The sequence below is a fragment of the Hemicordylus capensis genome, chromosome 4 (assembly GCF_027244095.1).
Source record: "Hemicordylus capensis ecotype Gifberg chromosome 4, rHemCap1.1.pri, whole genome shotgun sequence".
NCBI lineage: Eukaryota > Metazoa > Chordata > Lepidosauria > Squamata > Cordylidae > Hemicordylus > Hemicordylus capensis.
The window spans coordinates 165,808,969-165,834,472 of NC_069660.1; the positions used below are offsets into that span (position 1 = coordinate 165,808,969).

Genomic DNA, 25,504 nt, shown 5'->3' on the forward strand with positions numbered 1-25,504 from the left:
TGCCATTTTTGGGGCACAAAATGTTTTGTACCCAAATTGAAATGCACAAGCCTAATATTACCTGAGGTCATCCATTTACTATTTTTAAGGAGACATATGCTAACAATAAAGCATGTTATAGAATATTTCCTTCATATTTACACCATATAGCTCCTGCAGCCTCTCCAAACATATTGGGCAGGATCTAGACTGTCCCACTGAACTAATTGGACTTAAGATAGTTATGACTAACTCATCTCATTTATTTCAGTAGTGCCTAGTTATGACTAAGATAGCCTGGATCCTGCCCATTGACCCAATCAGTGTCTTTATTTTGATCTTTGACCAGCATAAAGTAAAATGAGACATAAAAGCTGGTAATTAGCAACTATTAACATTAAAAGCAATAGGATCTATGCCTAGAAACAGTGAGCTGTAGAGTTAAAAAGTTGTAGCATAAAAGATGTAAAACTAGAATCTATATCTATAAAAGGCTATAAAATTTATAAAAAGCTACAAAAGCTATAAGATTTAAACAATGACGATAAACTATAATAAATAGATATACTGAAGCTATTCTCACGACCAGCAAAAACAGGGCTTGAGGTCTGAAGGCGGGGTTAGCAGTACCGTGTGGAACCTCGGCAAACTCCCAAACAGGGCTCTGTCAAAAAAGGGTTACCCAGTTCCCAGCCCCTCCTCTAAAACCAGGTTCAGCAAGCAGGGGAGGTTGCCTACCCCCTCCCAGTGCACGTGTGGAGCCACGGAACGCTGTGGGACCCTGCTTGAGGCTCCCTCCCCAGGGATACCATAGAGACTGGATAACAGAGTGGGCTGCAAAGCAAGCAGAAGTTTGCTTGGGGAAAGCCTGTCCAGCAAACAGCGCTGAGTTTCCTTAAAGTGGCAGGCACCTTACAAATGAGCCCAAGGGAAAATATGAACATAGGAAGCTGCCTTCCACTGAGTCAGACCATTAGTCCATCCAACTTAGTACTGTCTTAGTCCTGTCAACACAGACTGGCAGTGGCTTCCCGAGGCTCTCAGGCGGGATTCCCGCTCAGCCCGACCTGGAGATGCCAGGCAGGGAGCTCAAATCCTTCTTCCTATAGCAGCCCTATCCCCTAAGGGGAATAGTTGCACAGACACATGTCATACTATTCATTCATTATACATTTTACTGGCTGACCCTGCACAGAGCATCTGTGTGGTCTTGCACTGAGCCTGTGGCACTGCACCCCCACAACGCTCTCGCTCGCTCTCACCCCCCCTGCTCACCCCCACAAGTCTCCTGCCACTCCCGCAATGCTCTCGCTCGCTCTCGCCACCCCGCTCCCCGCAAGTCTCTCGCCACTCCTGCAATGCTCTCGCTCGCTCTCGCCACCCCCGCACTCCCCCACAAGTCTCTCACCAATCCCACAATGCTCTCGCTCGCTCTCGCCACCCCGCAACGCTCTTGCTCGCTCTCGCCACCCCCCACAAGTCTCTCGCCACTCCCGCAACGCTCTCGCTCGCTCTCGCCACCCCGCTCCCCGCAAGTCTCTCGCCACTCCTGCAATGCTCTCGCTCGCTCTCGCCACCCCCGCACTCCCCCGCAAGTCTCTCACCAATCCCACAATGCTCTCGCTCGCTCTCGCCACCCTGCAACGCTCTTGCTCGCTCTCGCCACCCCCGCTTTCCCCCCACAAGTCTCTCGCCACCCCGCAACGCTCTTGCTCGCTCTCGCCACCCCCGCTCTCCCCCCGCAAGTCTCTTGCCACTCCCGCAACGCTCTCGCTCGCTCTCGCCTCCCCAACTCTCCCCCCCCCCGCAAGTCTCCTGCTCATGCTCTCTGTCCTCCGTCTTTCTATCTCTGACTCGCAGTCCTTGCTTCCCCCTGCCACTGCCAGGGACTGTCGCCTGCTCGCCTGACAGCCTCTGAGCTCCCTGCCGCTTCACAGCGCCCCTGATCCAACTGTCAAACTGCTTTCCAGCTGCCCCGCAGGGCGCATGGCCCGTCTAGAAGAATTAATAATATAGAATATCCCACTCTTCCTCCAAGGAGCCCAGAGCAGTGTACTACATACTCAAGTTTCTCCTCACAACAACCCTGTGGAGTAGGTCCGGCTGAGAGTGAAGTGACTGGCCCAGAGTCACCCAGCAAGTATCATGGCTGAATGGGGATTTTTGTGCTCCTTCCTGTCCCCTGCAAGTCACTGGATAAGAGCAGGAGTGTCCCTGCCCTTGCCTGCAGCTGCCCTTGCCTGCAGCGTGGTGTAGTGGTCCAGCGTGGTGGCAGCGTGGTGTAGTGGTTAAAGTGCTGGACTAGGACCGGGGAGACCTGAGTTCAAATCCCCATTCAGCCATGAGACTTGCTGGGTGACTCTGGGCCAGTCATGTCTCTCGCAGCCTAGCCTACTTCACAGGGTTGTTGTGAGGAGGAACGAGTATGTAGTACACCACTCTGGGCTCCACCGGTTCCTCCTTCCATCTGCTGGTGGAGTGGAAGCAACCGCTGGAATGACTGTCCGTGCAAGGGTCACTGGTTCAGCCTCATGGAGGCAATGGCAGTGGGGGGAGGCTCACGGTGGCAGCAGGGGGCTCACAGCAGTGGCGGAGGGCCTCACGGCGGGGGCAGTCCAGGTGCCCAATTTGCCTCGGTGTGACACTGCACCCACCCACCCACCCTTGCACCATCATCAAGATGCAGAGGGTAGCAGTGCCAATGAGGGTGTGCAGGTGTGGGCAACACTTTACCACTCACTCTCCCACCCTGCTGGCACTGCAAGAGTGGCAAGTGGCAGCATCAGGTTAGGTGAGTGATGGGGACACCCTCCCCCACATGCCCACTCTCCTACACCCAGAGAGGCTAGCAAGGGGTGGCAGTGGCGGATTGATGAGGAGGCAGAGTCGCCACTTGGCTACGGCGGCAGTGGGGGGGTGGGGTTCTCCCTTTTACCTTCTACACACACTATACAGTGGGGTGGGGTGGGGGGTGCCACGGAGGCCACAGCCACAACTGCGGGGAGGGTGAGCAGGCGAGGGGAAGGTTCCCCCTTCTGCCTTCCCAAACCATGCTGCGGTGTACAGAGTGTGCCTTGTGCCTGGGCTACTTAGGGGGGCATCTTGTGCTCTCATCGGCATCTGGCAATTGCTCCAGGAGGCATCTGCTGTATCCCTCCTGGATCTGAGGAGTGCGTTGGGGGTGTGTGTGACTCTTCCTTTGGGGCTGGTTGGCAGCTGCTCTAGTCTTCTCTCTCCTTTTGGGCCTCAGGCCGCACCAACCGAAAAGAATCCAACACAACGGGACCAGATGGTACCAAAGGCACGTCTGCCAGAACTGCCAAAACTCTGGAGTCCAGGTCAGCACGGATGCGAGCGACTTTATCTGCAAAGTGACAGGCAAACTGATCACAAAGAGCTGTAGATGACTCCTCCCCCATTGTCTGGGGGGATGTGTGGAGCAAGGTTTTTACCACACGAAACAGCTCTGTTTGTCTGCACTGAGCAGACACAATGGAGGCAGATAAAAAGCATTTCTTCGCCGCCCCCACTGCCACGGAGTAGTCCCTAAAATGGGCTCTAGCCCATGTTTGGTCAGATTCGTGACGACTTTTCCTCCAGCATAGTTCCAGCTGTCACCCGAGTTGCTTCATCACACTAAGCTCCGAGGAAAACCAAGGAGCAGATCGGGCTCCACCAAGCCGGAGAGGGCATTTAGGAGCAACCGTGTCAACAGCCCAGGCCATCTCTCCATTCCAGAGATCAACCAGGGCCTCGACAGGGTCACCGGCTCTGGACACTGGAAACTCCCCGAGGGCCATCTGGAATCCAAGCGGATCCATAAGTTTCCGGGGGCGGACCATCCTAATTGGTCCACCACCCCTGCAGAGGGCAGACGGAGCAGTCAAACTAAACCCCACTAGATGATGATCTGTTGGTGACAAGGGAGTGGTCTCAAATTCCCCCATCTCCAGATCATTTATTTCCCGGTCAGCAAAAACCAGATCCAGAGTGTGTCGTGCCACGTGGGTAGGGCCCGATACCAATTGAGATAGGCCCATGGTTGCCATGGAGGCCATGAAATCCTGAGCCACACCCACTAGGGGGGCCTCAGCATGGACATTGAAATCCCCCAAAACAATAAGCCTGGGGGAACCCAAGGCCACCTCCGAGACCACCCCCGCCAGCTCAGGTAGGGAGACTGAAGTGCAGCGGGGTGGTCGGTACACCAGCAGAATCCCCAGCCTATCTCGGAGGCCCAGCTTCAAGGACAAACACTCGAAATTCTGAGATTGCCTGACCGGGCACCTGGAAACGAGGAGAGTCTTTCAAAAGATGACTGCAACACCTCCTCCCCGGACCCCGACCCTCGAGGCGGGGCTGTTGCACGATCTGGAAACCTGGAGGGCAGAGCTGAGAGAGACCAACCCCGCCCAGCGCATCCAACCAGGTCTCCGTCACACATACCAGGTCAGCATGCTCATCCACAATCAAATCGTGGATGAGAGAGGTTTTTGCATTAACTGACCTGGCATTCAGCAGCAGCACCCTAATCCTCGAGGGAGTGTTCTCAGAGCTCCCTGGGTTAAGAGGGTTGGGAGAAGGGCCGGAAAAAGGAACAGGCCTCAATTGCCTGGACCGGTTTCCCCTGTAACGGCCTGCCCAACTCCCACCGCCATACCTCCCTCTGCCCGCTACCTGTGATATTGCTGCCCCCACTCCATACCCAATTTGCTTTTTCCATTTTTTTGTTTTTAGATATTCTACTGTACTTACTTACAAATTTTAGATAACAATCCTTTATAGCTGCTTTGAATAATATTTCAAACTCTGACAGCAAAGTTCTTAGTGTCGCTTGAGCAATACTCTAGTTCTTATAGTTTCTAATTTGTATATATCAAAACCAGTGTGGCTGTTCATTGCTTAACTTTTTCTTTAATTCATTATATCCATACAACATCCATTATTTTGCAGCGCTGAGACTCTCACTATGCCATACCTGTACTATATTTATTCCTTAGCAACACTAAGAGAGCTGTTGATGGAGAAAGCCTTGGATTTAAAGATCTCTTTAACTTATCCCAAACTTTCACTGTGGCCTCTTGTAACAAATAACCTTGACTTAGAGCAGCTCATAGGAGGGAACTATTTGATGAGTCACCCCCCCCCGCCACTTCCAGAGGAAATTGCAGTATATCCAGCATTTTGACTAGTTATGCTTCCAAGCCACAGCAAACTTAGTTTTGACCATCTTTCCAAATTTTATATTACTCCATTTAGCCTCAGAACTAATCTCCAAAAATTCTTCCATGTCTATTGAGATATATATTCCTAGATACTTTATTGGTTTCAAAGTCCATTTCAGCGTCTGTATCTGCATAAATCTCTTCTTTGTATTCTTTTGATAAACCTACCGATTCAGTTTTTGTTTTATTTACCCAATATCCTAACATTTCTCCATATTTCTGGCATGATTTCTAATATATATGATACATGTCCAGTTTTAATCTCTTGTATCTCATGTGTGGCTCTTATCCAATTTAGCAGGCAATCCATACTAACTGCAGAAGGAAGGTGCTGGCAGAGGACGTCCTCATCTTGTCCCTCTTTTCAAATGAAATCTGTCAAATGTTTCTGTTAACATTTGCCTCTGGGTTGTATAAATTGTTGTAATGCAATCAAAAATTTACCTGTAATATAAAAACATTAGTAGTTCCAACTAACTATGGGATTTCTAAATAAAAAATAAAAAATGCTATTTCTGCATCTAAAAATACAAAGGCTGACTCTCCATTATTTTACAATAGCTACTAATTAACAATTCCTTCCCTGTGCTGTCATTTAAATTTCTTCTTAAAAGAAAACCTGTTTTGTCATTATGGATGTTCTATATGATTATTTCATTCAGCCTGTCAGGATTATAGCAAAAATGTTGTACTCCTGGGCAGGAGCGTAACAAGGTTGGAGTGGGCCCAGAGACAAGATTTTAAAATGCCCTCCCCCTCACTGAAGCTCAGCTCATGAAGTAAAAAAATCTTAAATGAGGCTGAATAGTGGTAACAAAATGCATAGATAGATAGATAGATAGATAGATAGATAGATAGATAACCTAGAACATCATCCTAAATTATTTTTTTTTAAGATTTTGTAAACTGTGGACGATGCAAGTCATTTAATGGTACTAAAGAAAGACATGCTGTTCTGGCAGCTCCAGGTCTTAACACTCACATCAGTTTCGGAGGATGAATACAACTGAAGGAAGCCCGGGCGGGTGCACGGCTGTGGGAGTCAGTCATGTGACTTGCCTCTGCCCCCCCCCAGGCAGTGGGCCCCCAGACAACTGTCTCCCCTTGCCTTATTATAGTTATGCCCCTGAGTTCAGTAATGAGATTGGTCTATATGAACTGCAAAAAGATGGATCTTTGTTAGACTTTTGTAATAACAACATCTTCGATTTGTTCCAGGATTGTGGAATAAGTTGGTTATCCAAACACTTCCCCAACAAGCAAAATAGTAGAACTGCTAAATCACTAAATTTTACAGATTCTACTCTAATCTATCTGGTCCTGGTGTTGTATTTAATTTCAATTTTCTATTTACTCTTAGCATGTCTTCTTTTGTTATTGACCCATTTAAGCTCTCTTTTTCTTCAGAAATCTGAAGGAGGTTTGATTGATTGATTGATTAAGTGCCATCAAACCAGTGTTGACTCTTAGTGACCACATAGATAGATTCTCTCCAGGATGATCTGTCTTCATCTTAGCCTTTTAGGTCTCTCAGTGGTGCATTCATTGCGGCCATAATGGAATCCATCCACCTTGCTGCTGGTCGTCTTCTTCTCTTTCATTCAACCTTCCCCAGCATTATGGACTTTTCAAGGGAGCTGGGTCTTCACATAATGAGTCCAAAGTATTATAGTCTGAGCCTGGTCATTTGTGCCTCAAGTGAACATTCTGGATTGATTTGTTCTAGGATCCATTTGTTTGTTTTCCTGGCTGTCCATGGTATCCTCAAAAGTCTTCTCCAGCACCAAAGTTCAAAAGCGTCATTGCTTTTTCTATCTTGCTTCTTCAAAGTCCAGCTCTCGCATCCATAGAGTGTCACAGGAAAAACCGTTGTCCGAACGATTCTAATCTTTGTAGGTGTACGCACATCACGGCATCTAAATATCCTTTCCAAGGCCTTCATTGCAACCCTACCAAGTGCTAGTTTGTGGCATATTTCTTGACTGCTGGATCCATGACTGTTGATGGTCGATCCTAAAAGGCAGAACCTATCCACCACTTCAATGTCTTCATTATCAGTTCTGAGGCTGGTCGCTGTACCCGTTGTCATTAGTTTAATCTTCTTTACATTTAGTTGTAGTCCCATTTTTTCACTGTGCTCCCTGACTTTCATTACTAGAGCTTGCAGATCATCCACATTCTCAGCTATCAGAGTGGTGTCATCAGCATGGCGCAGGTTATTGATATTTCTTCCTCCAACTTTAAAACCATGCTCCTTCCCCCGCCTCCTTGCAGGTCCTGCTATGCTACCTCATCGTAGCGGTCGGGGAGTTGTTCCTGGGAGGGCTGAACGAAGTATGCCGGAATGTATAATCACAGTAGGGTGACCCAAAGTACGAAGCTCATCCCAGCTGCCCAGCTAAAGTAAGAAGGCACCTATATTGGGCAGCAGCAATATAGGAAGGTGCTGGAGGCAGAAGATCACTTCAGTGACAATGACAGAGGCATCATTTCATACTGCGCAGGAGAAGGCAATGGTAAACCACTCCTGTATTTTACCAAGAAAACCACATGGATAGAGAGAGGGAGGTTTACCTTTTATAAATATCATTTTAAACCCAACTCATCTGGATTTTTTGATTGATACAGGTTTTTCATAATGAAGCTATACTCACGAGCATCCTAACCCAGGCTAGGGTAGTCCAGCCTGGGTTAGACTGTTTGTGTGGAACACCAGGATTGCTCCTGCTCCCAACATTCCTGCCCTGCCTATCCCTCCTGTCCTGCTACCACCCTTTTTGTCCTGGCCTTTAGCCAGGAAACAAGCCCTTACACCAGGCACTGGGGCCTTATGTATGCTCAGGCTGCATGCAGCAAGCTGGGCGTGCACCCAGGTGTGGGAGGATCCCTCAATGCACTATACTGGCTGAGTGCATTGAGGGATATCGGAGGACATCGGCTCCATGCACTGCCACTTGCTGTGGTGCTGTTCATGTGCCACAGTGAGCGGCAGAGCAAATGGGGGAGGGAGATCATATGTGGGGAGGCAGACTCCTGCCTGCCTCCCCACCACACCTCCCCCCAGCAGTGATTAGGGCTGTGTGTATGACCTCATTGTTTTAAATTCCTGTTTGTTGTTGTCCTCCCTGCCTTTTGAAAAGGTGTTGGGAGATTTTGAGCATCAGGAAGTGATGATGATTTCATGCTGCTCTGTTTCTCTGCCCTCTGCCTTATGAAAATGTGGGGCCAAAGCAGGACTAGCAGGAGATAGGTGGAGAGGATGGTGAAGATGGTGGTAGTGGCTGGTGCATATATGTTGCTGTGACCACCACCAGGTGAATTCTGAATGGCATCAAGTCAGGTGAGGTGGTTGGAGGTTGTGGGTCAGCAGAGGTGGCCAATTTGCTCCAATCCATCATTTGAGACAATTGCATCACTTGATCTCATTAACAGACCAGCCCCAGGTTTAGCACTCATAAAGGATCTGGGAAGCAAAGGACCTAGGAAGCATGATTAACTAGCAACTTGCTGAGGATTGAGAACTCCCCCAATTTTTCTAGATATTTTCTTTTCTTTGGGAGGAGCATTTCCTGGGTTCCAGTAGGATCCCAGTAAACAACAAGCGAAAGAAGTTAGATTTTGTGGATACTGCACTCCCCACTGACTTAGACAGAGGGGTCAAGGCTGACCCCTTGGAGGAGAGCTGGTCTTGTGGTAGCAAGCATGACTTGTCCCCACAGCTAAGCAGGGTCCACCCTGGTTGCATATGAATGGGAGATGATGTGTGAGCACTGGAAGATATTCCCCTCAGGGGATGAAGTTGCTCTGGGAAGAGCAGAAGGTTTCAAGTTCCCTCCCTGGCTTCTCCAAGATAGGGCTGAGAGAGATTCCTGACTGCAGCCTTGGAGAAGCTGCTGCCAGTCTGTTAAGACAATACTGAGCTAGATAGATCAATAGTCTGACTCAGTATATGGCAGTTTCCTATGTTCCTATGACATGGAGAGAACTCCCTCTAGAGAGAGTCCAATAGCAGGTTAAAAAAAAAAAAAAATCCCAAGAGGGGAGAAAAAGTCTGTCCAGATCAGAGCTTCTTTCCTTCCCCTGGGGACTAGAGGTGTGCATGAACTGCAGTTCAGGCCATGGTCCAGATTCAGACTGTTCTGTGGTTCAGCAAGCTGGTTCAGTCCGGTTTGGCGAGTCAGTTGAGTCAAAGGGTGGAACAATCCAGCATTTTGGGGTAATGCTGGGGGGGGGGGGCGCTGAGCAGCACCTTTAAAAAGAAAGCCACAGGTCCTTTTCCTCATGACTGCTGCTCCAGGCAGCTTCCTGCTGTGGCGGCACTCCCCCCAGCAGCTTTCACACCATGGCAGTGCAGCTCCATCACTCAGCAGCTGGCGGACAAGCAGCATGGGATGCTAAAAATAGAAAAGTCCACAGACTCACTGCTTGCATGTGAGCGGACCCATTCATTGTGTATTTGATAAAGACCAGGATAGCTAAGGAAGCTTGGGAGACTTTAAAGCTCTTGTATGCTAGAAAGACAACGAATACTAGTGTTGATCTAATTGTCAGACTGTGTAATATGAAACTCAGAGAAGGACAGAATTTAACTGAGCATGTTTATCAAATCCTTGACATTGCAAGAAGATGTGAAAGGGAAAATGTAAGACTCCCAGATGAAGCAATTGTTGGATTTCAAGTGATTTCACGTTTTGCTTTGGAAGCAAAAGAGAAGATTGATTTGGAATTTGTAATATCTAGACTTCAGGGTTTTGATATGAGATCAGATGCAATCCCTAGTGAGCTCTCTGACCAAAAGAGTCAGGTTACAGTGTTTCAAACCAAACAAAAGAGCAAGGTCTGCTGGCTATGTAGGAAGTTGGGCCATTTGCAAGTGAATTGTCCTCAGAACAAGGCCCTGGCCACAGTCGTCCAGCTGAAAAAAATTCCAAGAGGGATGACTCAGTACCCAAACCTCAAATTACTCCAAAGTGTGAACATGGAGCTAAAAGGGATTCAAAGGAAAGAGCAGGAAATGGGTATGAAGTAAAAACTTTTGAAATTCTTGAACCTTTTGAAGGAGATGTTGAAAGTTATTGCAATAGTGACTATGGGAATCTAGTTGCTGATAGTGGCATAACTGCAAATATGATTAAAGACAAGGAACTGTTTAGTACATTGGACCTGAATTATAAAACCCCACTAAGCCAGGCAGATGACAGAAAGACCATTGAAGAGGGCGGGGGGGGGGGGAACCAGATGCAAGCTGCCAAAAGGGAGGAGCTAACCTTGGGAATGGAGAAAGCTCTTTATGTTCCTGCACCTGAAAGCAGTTTAATCTCAGTCAAATATGTAGAGGCTATGAAATAAAGTTCAAGAATTATCACTGTTACATCAGAGACAAACAGGAATTGTTAATGCAAGGTTCCTTAAAGGCAAATGGCTGGTTTGAGATTAATTGCATTAATGAGAAAGCCAATGTTGCAAGAGTATTTGCATAAATAATGTTTTAAAATTGTGGCACTTGGACATAGAGATTTTAAATCAACTTGAGAAACTGGATTTTTCAAGAGGCTTGAGAGTTTAGCCCTGAAAAAGCAATGACTCACCACAATTCATGTGGTGTTTGAAATGCAAAGTAGTCAGAAATAGCTTTCATCAGTGAGCAGAGAGTCACAGCGTCCCCTAGAATTGATTCATAGTATGTCTGTGGACCAGTGCAAGTAGAATCCTCCAGAGGAAACCAATATTTCTTGACTTTTATTGATGACTACTCTAGATACACTTTTACTTATACACTAAGAGAGAAAGGTCAATTTCTGGTGAAATTTAAGAAGTATGTTGCAACAAGTTTGGTGGGAAATCACCAAGACTGAAAAGTGATTTTTCAAAGACCAAGTACTACTCTCAAAACCTCAGTTCAGAGAAGAGGAGGTTTGGCATGCCTGGATCTACCTCTTCGAATTGCAACCATGCCCTCTTCTGTGTTTGGTGTCAGTGAGCCCACCCCTTCCTGACCTCAGCCATTCCATCACAGTCCGCAACAGCCTAGCAAGATGAAGCAGACAATTACACACCTGGACATTGGATACTAGATCAAAAATGTACCTTTGATCAGACAGGACCATAGAGATAAAACAACCAATATGTAGACCAGGGTGACCTGGTAGACATTCAGGAGATTCTCATGATCCACTAAAAGTGGGCTAAGGGAGCCATGCAGCTCTTGGCAGCAAACCCCACTATTTCCCCCTCCCCTTAGCCAAGATTAGTGGAGCAAGTGCTCTGCTAACCCAGTTTTTTAAATTGTGAGTTGCCATGGTGTGGCTCTGTGCTGCAGCAACTCACAAAGAGAACCCCGGTGGGGAGGCTAAATGCAGCCTCCCAGCTTGAGGGTCTCTCCAGCATGCCAGGCGTGCTTGCTCAGGGCATGCTGGAGCTTTGGGGGGGCACGTGGCCCCCAAACTCCCCAGCCCCCACCGGCTCCATAACGGAGCCAGCAGTCATGTGGGCAGCCAGTTCGGCCGCCGGCAGCCAACTGACGGGTTGTCTGCAAGGAGAGCGGACTAAGCCCACTCTCCTCACAAATCCCATCTCGGCAGTTCCCACTGATCGTGGGAACCGCCTATTATATGCTTGGATTCCCAAAAGCTATTGATAAAGTCTCTCACCAAAGGCTCTTGAGTAAACTTTGCAGTCACAGGAGCTTTGACAGATCAGTTAACCAATTAATCTTTGGTTAAAAGATACACAGTTGGACATGGGAGGGAGTAATAAATGGACTGCATTTACAGTGGGGAAAGTAAGCACTGTAATTACATGTCCACACTTTTACTACCCTGATTGTGTATAAAGCAGAATGGCTGGAAGTGTTAAGAAGTAATTTCTGTAAATATATCTTGAGTAGGCATCCTTAGGCTCCCATGGATGCCACTGGACATGCATGGGAGCCTAGGTAAAGGTGTGTGAACACACATTGCCAGTTGTATGTTAAAAAGAAGAAGAAGACCACAGTTGCACCTGACATTGTCCTAGAGTCACACAGTTTTTCACAGTGGTGTATGGTGGCATAGTCTTGTGTCTGCAGCCAAACCATCTATCCATAGCTTTGTGCATAAGGGAGGGGGGCCTAGCTCAGTGATAGAATACATGCCTTGCATGCAGAAGGTTCCATGTTAAGTCCTCTGCCTTTCCAGTTATAAAGCTAACAGGGCTGGGAAAGTCCCAAGATCTTGGAGATTCATCACTAGCTATGGTAGACAATACTCAGCAAGAGGATCCAATGGCCTGACTCAGTATAAGGCAGCTTCATAATAAGCATCTGAGGAGTTTACAATCACTGCTTTGCAAGCGAAATGTCAACAGCTGCCCTCAAAAGTGTGAAAAGCAAGTGGAGCTGACATGCCCTGGAACTGCCAGCCAACAGCCAATGGTTTGCTGTTCCCAGGTAGAAAAGTTATAAATAGCTTGGTTACTGGGTGGGTGAATAGTGAGGTTCTTGCTGGCTGTGGGACTCGGCTCAGATTGCTAGTCTGTGGCAGCAGAAGACATGTTGGCTTTGCTGCATGAGAAGGGAGGGGGTGGGATCAAACTGTTGCTTTCTGCTCATCAGACATTTGCCAAGTGCTCCTATGCTATACTAGACACTCCACAGACACATATACAGCAGGATGAGAAAAACATACAATTAACAGGGGCTGGGCCAATCTAGCTAATGAGGCATTTGCCCCAAACGTTGGAAGTGTCAACATGCAGTTCTCTGCTGGGTTTCTCCATTTCCTTAGGGTGCCTAGTGCTGATGCAAAGTGCCAGCTGGCCCATTTTGCCAGCAAGGGAATGTGGCCAATGAAAATAAGTTGCTGGTGCTTAACAGCTACAGGAAACTTCTCCTCCCTCTGCCTGGCCAAATGGTGGCTGAGGTAGCAGGGGGACAATGGGAGCTGTTCAGGTCTAGGAAGATGAAATTTAAAACGGAGACTTCCTAACTGGCACTTCATGCTTACCCACAATGTTACCCCAGTATGTAGATAGCAGCGAAGTGCATGGCTGAGTGTTGCAATTGTAGCTCAGATAGTCTGCCTCAAGTTGCCGATGTGTGTTCCTGAAATCAGGCAACTGCAGTCAGAACATTCTGTTCCAGAGGAGCAGCTCAGTTGGCTCTTGTCCATGCAGTTCATGGGATGCTGAACAGTGTGATCACTGCCCCCAAGCTTCAGGTCTGTTCATGGGGAGTAGGAAAGAGGCAAGCAAATTAGAGCTTTGTGTAGCTTGTTTCCCACCCAAGACTGTCTTTTCTCCTTCCCCAATATGTTAGGAACCCCACCCCAAACTTTCCCTCAGTTTTCCCCATTTCAAACTTCCCCTGCAACCCTGTGCATGGATGGGCTGAGTGAGAATGTGTCTGGGGAGGGCTGGGTCATTGCCCCATGGAGTATCAGTAAGAACATCCTCGTGTCAGCAGTAGGGAGAAATGGGGAGAAGTGGGAAGAATACATCTTCTCGGTGTATTATTTATTTTTCTATGTAAACTGCTTTGAGAACTTTGGTTGACGAGCAGTATATACTATATTATAGTAATAGTAGTGTCAGCAGTGGGGAGAAGGGCTTGCATATGGGCTGCAGTGAGGGATGGGTACTCTTGGTGGTATGAGCAAGCACTGGCTCAAGGTGAGGGCTGTCATGCTCCCATGCAGGGCCAGACTGGGAGCACTGAGAGGAAAGTGAAGTGTATGTGGGGAAGGCGCTGAGTTTTGAGCAGAATGGATACTTAACGGTGGGAGTATTCAGTGCTGCTGAGTGCGGCAGGGCGCAGAGGTGCCCTGCAGGTGGGGCGCACCAGGAATATGCCCTGTTGCCCTGTGGGCCAGTCCAAGCTTGCTCCCATAGCCCGTAAAGTGTCCCTGAGGAGCTGGGGGTACCTGCTTACCATCTATGTCCCACTGCTCGGCTGGTGGCTCCAGGTGTCCTCCATATCTCTGTGTGTCTGCCATTTGGGTCTCTGCTGCTGATCTGTCTTGGTCATCTAGAGTCTCCTGACTAGTCTGGGATGGGAGCATGCCAGTTGGGATTGGGTCAAGTTGCTCTGTGGGGCCCTAGAGTGCCCCTGTGGCAGTGTATGCAGGGACTGCTGGGTTCCCTCCACGGGCACTCCTAAACCCTCAAGTTACAAGGTCTGTATCATCTGACCCAAAAGCAAGATAGAGATCCTCCAACACGACAGCCTCCTCCTCCTGGAAGTCTTGCTAGCCTTCTTCTTCGCCATGCTCCCAGGGCTTGCCAGTGGGGCCTGTGCCAGTCACAGGGCCAACTGCATGGGTTGCTCTTGGTGGGGCTGCTTCCATGTTTGAGGCCCTAAAACAGGGAGAAATGGTAAAATAGGCTTTCCTTGCTGTAGAGTGCAAGTGCATGGGGGGGGGGGTGTACCGGCAGTGCAGGTGTGGCACTTGGCACCATACCTTGTGGAGTGCTTGCCCTCTGGCACATGTCCTTGATGGGAAGCCTGCCACCAGCAGTGTGACTCCTGCATGTCTCAAACTTATCACTGCAAGTAAACTTGTCATAGGATATAGTGTAGAGATACCCATCTGGGGTCTCTGTTACTCCTTGAGTCTTTTGAGGAGGAAGCTGATGCCCTCCTTACACTGATGGCCAGTGTGCTTAAAGTTTGTTTGTCCTTGGAGATACAGTGGTAGACAGAGTCACTGTGGTACTGGGCTTTCAGCTTCAGCATCAGGGTATTTGGCCTTCAACACCAGAGCATTATTGTCCTCAAGGCTCCAGTACACGACCCAGAACTTCTTGGCATGGGGTGTGGAGGGCTCAGAATTGCACTCTGGGCTTCTGCTGGCATGGACATGCCAAGAGAATCCTTTTGGGAGGTCATGGTGTGGTTGCCTGTGCTGGTGGGGACAGCAGAAGCACTGTTGGGGTGGCAGGAACAGTGCTGGGAGTATCTATAGGGCAGAAGTGCTTCTGTTGGTGAGCACTGGCCAGAGTGTGTTTTGTGTAGATGTAGGGACCATGGGACCTACAGATGCCCACTGTGTTGTACTCATTGTTATTAGCCTTGGGAGTCCGATCAAATAGTGACCTGATTCGCACAGGATGTCAGAATTCTGCCTGTTGAGCTGCATACCTTAAAGGGGCCCTCACAGCCAGTGCTTTGGGGCCATGCCCAGGGCAGGAGAGGGGATGCTACTGGGGAGCTCTTCCTTGGGTCTTGCTGTGGTGATGTGTAGATGTCTCTCGGGCTGGAGAAGGCAGGACCTCTTGTTGTACCTGCTGACAGCTGCTGTTGTGTGCTGGTTCTGTGTCTGAGTGGCAGCATGTGAGCAGAGGCAAGGAGTTGAGGGGTTGTGCACATCTTGCTGCAGTGCAGCTGTGTGTGCGCACGCAGGAGTGTAGGGTGCAGGAGATGAGACGCATGGAGTGTTGTGGAGCTGCTGCTTATGTGGACATCCTTGGCAGCTGCTCGACTGTATGCAGGAGACTGGGGGGCTTAGCTGTTGGTGGAACAGGATCAGGATGCTTTAGAGAGAGGTTGGCAGTTTGCTCACAGCAGTGTGGGTGGCCATGGCAGGTGAGTATGATATGGTGTGTTGCTTGGCAGAGTGCAGCTGATGGTATTGGGACATGGGAACCATGGAGAGTGGGCAGGATGGTAGAGTGCCAGTGTGTGGCGTCCGCTCTAGACACAGGTGTCTATGGTGGACACACTAGTCTCACCCTAAGCAGGACTAGGCTAAGAAGATCAACTAAAGGAGTGGGTGGTGGGCGGTATGGAGTCTTGAGTGCCTATTTGCAGGCAGCACCTGCATACATACATTTCACACCACTTGAAAATACCACAATGTATTTGGCCAAACACAGAGCCCACTACTTCCCTTTCTTCTCACAAATATTTATACTTTTAGTTAAATAGCTGGGTGGGGGAGAGATTTCTTTATCTGCCCCAGCTACAGCAGATGTGCACATGTAAGGGAGCACTGCTAATTAATGTTGTCTGGAGACATGGATTTAAGTTTCCAAATAGAGTATTTAGGAAATCCATTAGGGAGATAAAGACCTCCATGCTTGGTTGCTAGTTTCATAAAGGAAATGGGGGAAGGGGAAAAGATGGAAATCTCACTCTCAGGTGAGAGAATGAAACCTGATACTATCAGTCCAACAAAGAGGAATCAGAGTAGAGAAAGCATAGTCAGAGGGGGAATGCCCTTACAGGCTATCTCTACCCCTAATGCCTGTAGTGGTCAATAGGAGTCGGATACCAAGATACTTGGACCTGCATCTCCAACACTTTTTTTTAATTAAACAAGCTTGTTTCTCCCTTTCTCACAATATAAACATTTCTGGGATATATCCTTGGACTGAAATCTTATGCACACAGCAATTACCACTTGGGAGTAAGCCCCAATGAGTTCATTAAGGCTTTACTTGGAATAAACTGTATAAAATTGGTTGCAGTTCTATACAACATTTACTTGAGAGAATCCTTTATCAAATTTTAAAGTTGAACCATATATATCACAAACCTGTCCGAATAACCTAGGCTGAGTTCCTTTCAATACTACTAACCTTTTCCTGTCAATACTACTGACACTCACAAAGAAAAGGAAAAAAAGGAACACACAAAATAACCAACCAACAGCAAACCAAATCTGGCATAAGGATGATAGAGTGGTGGAGCTACTTGACTGACTGACCTGATTTCCAGGCTGTGCCTGTTAGGTTGCCCATGAAGAGAAGGCAATAATCTTAGAATTCTTAAAAAATAAAAATAAAAATTTCTGCACAAGAGACACACACATTTCAAACAGGAAAAGTCTGAAGTTGTCCAATTAATAATTTCAGTTTAAATGCATTGTTTTATTTGGAAGCCATAACCCCTTCAGTCCCTCTCTCTCACCTTCAAGAGAGATGAGAGAGTAAGAAAAAGATAAGGGAGATAACACAAGGCTTTGCTTAAAGTCCCAGAACAAGAGAAAAGGGGCAGGAGAGGGTGTGTGTGCTTGCTTGTTTGCCTGTTAGTAAAAGAACTACCCAGAGGAAGTGTCAGTCCAAAGTATATCCCACACTCCCCCTCATTCTCTAGATCTCTGAATGTTGTCAAGATTTGCCAGAGACACTTTTTTTAAAAGAGGGAAGGTAAGGAAAGGAAAAGAAGAGAACTCCCAGCAAATGCTGGAGAAATCCAATGCCTCCCGAGGGCTTCGTCAGGGTTCTGAGTGAGGAGAAAGGGGTTGGCTTCCCTCTGGAGAAGGGGAGGCTGGAGAACGATAGCCAGGGCTCCTACCTGTTCTGAACTCAGTTTGCTTGCAGACTGGATGCTCCTATTTTGCACAAAGATCTCCCAAAGGTCTGCTCAGTAAGTTTGTCTGGACCCTGGGAACTCTGATTACCAGGCTGGCTTTGTTTGATGGCTATTGGTCAGAATAGGTGTCTGTAAGCTGTTCTGACTTGTGATTGGTTGGGGGCAGGGCTAGACCTTGCCCATCCTTTATGGTGGAAAGAAAAGAAAGGCACATCCCGATTGGTGCTTGGGGCACTAAATATGCAATTTGAGTAGTGACTTAAGTATGGTAATTACTTCATTTGGGAGCAATGGACCCCACTGAACACCCTAAAAGGAGGAGGAAATGGCTTTACAAAGGAATTTAGAAAAAGGACCAAGAGCCAGTGCCATCTACTGGCAAGCAGCAGAAATGGAATAGCTTCAAGCGAGAGAGACAGACAGAGAGGAAGAGATATTACGTTTGGTGAGAGAATGGGGGACTGGCAAGGAGGGGGCAACGCCTTCTCTGCCCCAAATGAGGAGCCTCCATTGCACAGGGGACGTGGTAAGTCTTGAAAACGGGATGTTCAGCACCATTAGTGAATGCTTCAGCCAGCGCTGAGTTTCCAGCCTGCCTGGGATCGCTGCTTTCTGCCTTGTGAAGCAGAGAGGTGCTCCCAGCCAAGCTAGAAACCCAGCACTAGCTGAAGTCCTTCACTAAAGGGGCTGAACAGCCCCATTTCCGCATCTGGCTACACCCCCTACATCAACGTCAGACACAGGGGTGTGGCTCTATGCAGTTTGATGTTATCTGCCTTTTGGGTGTTGTTAAATATTTCATTACATTTCAAATAGAAGCATACAGACACAAAGCGGGAGTGTGACTCCAGTTACATACATTATTTGTGACCAAGGCAATCCAACTATTCTAATATAGTATAATATCTACAACAGACAATATAAAAATATCTTCATAACTTCCACCTTCAAATAAATTATCAGCATTTCCATACAGACTAGCATTCTCCAAATTATACCAATAATCTCAAAGCCCCTAGTACCTACAAAATTTCATTTTTGAGAAAATAGCTAAACCAACAAGTAAATAAATCACAATAAGCATCTATATACAGGAGTACCTCATTATCTGTGAGGGTTCCACTACCGCAGGTAGTGAACCCGTGGATAATGAGTAATTGAGTCTATGGGATCGTGGGGGTTAGGTTCCCAGACTGAAAAATGTACACCCAAATATCACCCCCAAACCACTAAAACAGGCCAAATAAATTGCCATACCATGCTCCACAGGCTTTCAGGAGTTCAAGGATGTCCAAAACTCCCCAAAATTTGGCAGAAAATCACATTAAAAACAAAAACAAATGAGCTATAAAACGGCTCCCATGTTCAGAATGGGATACACAGAATTAACCCATTTTTCTCACACACACACACACACACACACACACCCCACATATGCCAAGGTTGGGTGTCCATTTCCTGACCATGGATATGCGAAACCACAGATAGTGAGTTAAGCCACTACCTCCATATACTAATACATCTGTTTAAATAAATAAAATCTGAATCAATGTTATATTAAATTCCAAATTACAGTAAATTTTAAAACTAGATACAATAATGGGCTAATCTCCACATAAATACTCAGATAATAGCATACTAAATTACATTTTAAATATATAAAGTATAATTAAAATGCTAATATTGGCCAACATCCTAACACTGATCACATGCAGCCAATGGATGCATGCCCACAGTGGCTGCATTCCCACTTTAACAGACGTTATCACAACATTAAAAACATAAAAATAAAATTCAAAAATAATTGAGCAAATGAAGAAATAATTATCTACCATTAACTCAGGGCTCAACAGTTCCCAGGCACCAGTTGGGAGGACAGCTGGTCTTGTAGTAGCAAGCATGAATTGTTCTCTTTGTAAGCAGGGTCTGCCCTGTTTGTATTTGAATGGGAGACTACACGTGAGCACTCGAAAATATTCCCCTTAGGGATGGGGCCGCTCTGTGAAGAACAGTTGCATGCTTGCATGCATGCATGCAGAAGGCTCCAATTTCCCTCCCTGGCATCTCCAGGATAGGGCTGAGAGAGACTCCTGCCTACAACCCTGGAGAAGCTACTGCCAGTCTGCGTAGATAACAGGGGTGGAGCCACTATTGTGCGAATGGGTTCAAAGAACCCGGGCCACCAATAAAAAAGGCTGCCTCAGCCCACAGCAGGGCATGGCTCAGGCTCCAAAAGAGTTCCAGATGAACTCCCCCTGCCCACACTGGACTCCAGAGAGCCCCGAGTGAGCTTTCCCTTGTCCTTTTCAGGCAGTGCTTGCTGCCTGACAGCATGTATTTCTCTTTCTCTCCCTCGGGCTAGCCTCCTTTGCGTGTGATGTCACATGCATGGGAGCGTGGCTCGGGCTCCGGAGACCCCGAGCGAGCTCTCCCCTTGTCATTTCAGGCAACGCTTGCTGCCTGACAGCATGTATTTCCCTTTCTCTCCCTCCAGCGAGGGAAAAAGAAATACATGCTATCAGGCAGCAAGCACTGCCTGAAAAGGACAGGGGAGAGCTTGCTTGGGGCTCTCCGGAGCCTGGGCATGGGTGGGGGGAGTTCATTTGGGGCTCTTCCAGAGCCTGAGCCACGCCCCTGGATGCATGACATTACAACGTGGCGGTGGCTACAGACGCATAGTGGGGCCACAGTAGGGGTTAAATCTAGCTACAGGCAATCATTACATCATTGCTTAGGGTCAATGTTTAGAGCACCCACAAATCAAACTGTAGGGAGGAGGGTCTGAAGCAAGCTCCCTGGAGGAATGGCTGTCTGTCTCTCATTCTCCTAATTAAGCGGTAAGTTTCCCTTCTTCTTGATGAGCATTTGTTTTGCTAGGTGCCCGCCCCCCCCATCCTTACCGCTGTCAACCCCGTTTCCATGCACACTTTACTTCTCCAAATGCTTTATTAGGTCCTCATGCAATCAGTTCTTGTGCTCCTGCTGCTTCTCCCATTGAGAATGATGGGAGAAGCAGCAGGAGTGCAAGGACACACTCCTTAATAGCAACAGAGCCTCCTCACCTTCGCAAGCCACATTGGTGAGTTTTAAAGGACATGGAAGCAGCAACCTCACTTGTCACTTAGATAGGCAACTCACTGCACAGTATGTAAGCCAGTCACTCTCTTCCATGCAGTTTCCTCCCCCTTACACCTTCTCTACCTCCTTGACAGTATCTTTCACTGTTATGTGTGCTGCAGTGTCCCGTGTCCTATCCAACAATTCCTCATCACCTCTACTGAGGCAAAATGTGGAAATGTACTCAGGTGCAGATTAAGCTCTTTGCTGCCCATAGGCAGCCAAAGATTTGCTGCCCCAGCAGCAAGGAAAGAAGGAGGAGGGAGTTAAATCTGTTGCGGCAGAAAGGGCGGCAATACCCCTCTTAACCAAAGCTCGTCTACCTCCCAAATGACAGCTATCACCTGATTTCGGGCCTTTCTGCGCATGTGTACGCTTGCAGAGAAATCCCCCAATGCACCGTGCTCCTTGCGCAGTGCATCGTGGGATTTCTGGAGGCCGGGCTGTGTTTCCCTTGCCTCCAGATCACCGCACTTCTCCCAGCAGCACCGTTCATGTGAGCATGAGAGTGGTGCTGCCAAGAAGACAAGGAGGATCATAAGTGGGGGAAGGTAGGTGCAATCCTGCCTTTCCCCTCTACCTTCCCTGCAACTGTCACAGGTCACATGAACAACTTTATTGTCTGTAACAATGGGCTATATAAAATGGAGACTTTGAATTCTTGGTGCCAGACATTGGATCTTGGCTGCAGAAATTTCAAAACTGTCTTCTCTACTCTGGTTGCCCCTAAAATAGGTTTAGTTTCCAGGCAAACCAATACATTTAGAAAAATGCCTCCCTGAGGAGTGGGGAGGAGAAAGAGAAATGGGAAGATTCATCCCTCCATTTTTAGATATAAGGAGTATATAATTAGTGTTCTTGCCTCCCTGTATTTTTTGAGTGCACAGAGTCATTTTATATTTGCTGCACTTACAAAGAAATCCAAAGTAGTAGTAAAATGGTTGGTGTGGGTAGAAACAATACCTCCACAAAGCCTCATTCTATTGGTTTAAAAATAAGCATGCTCACTTTATGCTTATGAGGTTCCTGTATGTAACCTTTTCTTTGGGAGATGAAACCTGTGTAAAGCCAAGTATACAGACTATAACAAGTATAAATACTAGTATGCAGACTAGTAGCCAGTTCTCACGAGTGGAAAGTGGGTCAGAGAAGCATCCTACCTGACTTCGGGAGCTGTGCACGCTCCCAGTCTCCAGTTGTGTGCTTGCAAAAACTCAAGGGAGGAGGAGGAAGTGATCGTGGGGGAGCTGGGTCAGATGGTTCCTTCCTGCTCAGCACTTGTTCCCCCAGCATATTATCAAGGGTGGAGGACATGTCATCCAACCCAGCTCCCACCTCCCACACGATCACTTTCCCCGCCTCCCACCTAGGTTTTGCAAGCATACGACGGAAATTGGGAGCAAGCACAGCTCCCAGAGTTAGGTAGGACACTTCTCCAGCCCACTTTCCACTCGTGAGAACCGGCCCCACATGTATCAAGGGTGGAAGCAGTGGTGTGAGAAATGGGTGGAAGCAGTGGTGGTGTGAGAAATTCACAAGGCACTACAGCAGGAAAGCCATAGTCTCCAGTGTCTAACACTAACACAGAGAGTACAGTAGATGAAACAACCAGGAAAAGCTTGAAAAGTTTCCATTTTCAACATGGGAAGGCTTCCTTTTAACAATCCTGCCTCTTTATCCACAAGACCCAAACTTACTTCTTGCACTTCTCAAATGCTTCCTTGCATTTAGATCTTCCAGTCTAACCACAGGAGCACACAGACTGCTTTTTCATTATAAATAATTACTAGGACTGCCATCAAAAGTTGGCTCAGGCTCAGCAGACATTTGACTCCAGCTGGATGTATCTGTTTTTAGAGGGGCCCGGGCCACCAGCACCAGCTCATTGCTGTTGCCATGTGAGGTGAATGGCAGTGACCTATCTCCACCACCTCACTCACTGGTCCTGCCCTCGTCCCAGATTTTACCCCTTTGTCCTCAACAACAGCCCCAAATTCTGAGTGCACCACCAGTGCTAGCTAGCTTCTCTTCATCACTGCTGCACGGCTAAGCCAGCACCAGTGCTCCCTCGCTCTCTTTCTGTGGAGAGATTTGGTGGGGAGGGGAGAGAGTGAGAGTGCACAGACTAGTGCTGGCTTAGCAGCAGAGTGGTGAGGAGGAGTGGCCAGCTGGCCCTCCTGGAGGCATGCGCCACGCAGCCTCATGCCAGTGTGTAAACAGCAGGCAGTAGTGCTGTGCCCCAGAAGCTGAGGCTGGCAGTGAGGAGGAAGAGAGGTGGTGAGGTCTGGGCTGGTAGGCAGGGGGTGGGCCAGTCAGGGAAATGGGGGCTGGAGCCAGTAAGGGGGCAGAGCAGGGAAAAAGCTGAGAGAGGAGCAGCAGCTTAGGTGAGGTGGAGCCAGGGGCAGCAGATAGGTGGGTGGCGCCCACAGCAGGGGCGAGGTGCCCACATACACCAGCCCATGGTGCACTTGCTGCCTGAGGCCATCACTTCATGTGACTTCATGATAGAGCCATCCCTGGGGACCAAAGATCCGAAAAGGAGGACTGATAGGCATAGTTTATTACTAAAAACACAACTTACCCAACAATCTGAAAGTGAAGGCTTCAGAAGCCAAAATATTTCTAAAGTAAAGAGAAATTCTTTCTGGCTCACCTCCACAGCAGTCAGCCTAGGAAAATGTTCACTGTCAGCACAGTGGAAACATCTTCCTTACTGAGTCACCTGGCTCAATTTTTACTGTAATACACTTAAGCTATGCTTGCTGTTTTGTATATCCCTGATTCTACCCTTCCTGTACTACTACAGTGATCCAAGTTAAATATTTTATTTTTGTAGCATTCACAGATGCACAGATTCACTGATATTTAACAAACAGCTGCTTGTTTCCTCAGAGGCCTGCGTCGTCAGATGTGGGGTGCTGCTGGGCAGCCCCAAAGTGAATAGCAGCCCATTTTCTTTGAACATGGACATGCAATGGTGGTGCTATCCCTGCTCAGCACTCAGAGATGAGCATAGGTGTCAGCTATGCCTCCCAGAGGCATCTGATGGGCCATTGTGGAAAACAGGATGCTGGACTAGATAGGCCTTGGCACTGATCCAGGAGGGATCTTATTTCTGCCCCTTGTGGTGGCTTGTTGCACTGCAGCAGCTTTTGAGTTTCCAGACGTCATGCTGGCCCTACCCTATAAGGTCTGTTATTGGCTTCCCTGCAGACAGGAAGAGGTTTCCTGCCTTTCACTGACCTTGCCTCAGTTTTAAGGTTTCCTTCATTCTCAAGGTGCAGGATTGGGCCAGGGCTCCAAGAACTCCAAGACTGCTGCAGTACAGCAACTTGCCACAAGAAGGAGCTTCAGCCTAAACAGAACCTGACAGATACGCCATTCAAAATGGATGAGATAGAACAGAAAAGTAGATTGAAACTAAGAACCTACAATGCAAAGTTCTGTATATAGACAAACCTGCCCTCTACATATGTAAAGGTATAGGATGGAATTGCAGTTGAGCACAAGGGCCAAGTAGCCTTTGGCAGACACACTGAGGAAAATTGTTCAAAGTAGTCAAAGTTGAGAGCCAGCATGGTGTAGTGGTTAGAGTGCTGGACTAGGACCGGAGAGACCCGAGTTCAAATCCCCACTCAGCCATGGAACTAGCTGGGTGACTCTGGGCCAGTCACTTCTCTCTCAGCCTAACCTACTTCACAGGGTGGTTGTGAAAGAGAAACTCAAGTATGTAGTACACCGCTCTGGGCTCCTTGGAGGAGGAGCGGGATAGAAATGTAAAATAATAATAATAATAATAATAATAATAAGAAGAAGAAGAAGAAGAAGAGGCACTAAGAACAAATGCAATAAGAGCAAAAGTAGAAAAGTCAACATCAAACAGCAAGTGCCGCCTTTGTAAAGAAGCAGATGAAACAGTGGACCACCTAATCAGCTATTGTAAAAAGATCGCACAGACTAACTACAAACAAAGGCATGACAAGGTAGCAGGGATGATACATTGGAATATCTGCAAAAAATACAAGCTACCTGTAGCCAAAAATTGGTGGGACCATAAAACTGAAAAAGTGGTAGAAAATGAAGATGCAAAAATATTATGGGACTTCCGGCTACAAACAGACAAACATCTGCCACACAATACACCAGATATAACTGTAGTCGAGAAGAAAGAAAGAAAAGTTAAAATAATCAACATAGCAATACCAGGGGATAGCAGAATAGAAGAAAAAGAAATAGAAAAAATCTACAAATTGAAATTGAAAGGCTGTGGCAGAAAAAGACCAAAATAATCTCAGTGGTAATTGGCGCCCTACGTGCAATTCCAAAACAACTTGAAGAGCACCTCAACACCATAGGGGCCACAGAAATCACCATCAGCCGATTACAAAAAGCAGCTTTACTGGGAACAGCCTATATTTTGCGACGATATCTATAATAACCAACAGTATTGATGATAAAATTCAGCCATCTCAGGTCCTTGGGAAGGACTCAATGTCTGGCTAAAACAAACCAGTCAGTAACACCTGTCTGACTGTGTAAACAAGAAATAATAATAATAATAGTCCCCTTTGAAATCAAGAGGACAATTTCTTAACTTGTCCTTTTAATTTCAATGGGACTACTGTGAGTAACCAACCAACTAGCCAGTTTTTTGCTTTTGTTTTTACCTTTAGGTAAGTTATAGGTTTTTAAAATATAAATCCTAGAAGTTTAGTTTGGTTGCCAGAAATCTTTTAAGCAAGCTGTGGTCTTTTGAGTGAAAGTTGGTAGCATCATTTTCATAAGATGTACATACTTAAATGGTGTAACCAGTCCATGAGAAATAAAGGTCCACTTACATGCTGTGACTGAAAGTGCAGGTACACAGTTCCTGCCTACCTGCCCCCCACAAACT

At 47.3% G+C, this 25,504-nt stretch overlaps 1 protein-coding gene across 6 annotated transcripts in view; it reads left to right on the forward strand.

Moving 5' to 3' along the window:
• Positions 1-25,504, forward strand: part of LOC128323928 (myomegalin-like) — a 207,932-nt gene that overhangs the window by 43,425 nt on the left and 139,003 nt on the right. Inside the window, exon 1 of one of the 6 annotated variants that reach the window (XM_053247879.1) lies at positions 4,279-4,428. The exons of the other annotated variants lie outside the window; for them this stretch is intronic. Coding sequence (XP_053103854.1) covers positions 4,294-4,428 — 135 coding nt within the window. The 5' untranslated portion in view covers positions 4,279-4,293. Of the gene's footprint in view, positions 1-4,278; positions 4,429-25,504 lie in introns of those variants that run through there. 6 annotated transcript variants of the gene reach the window in all.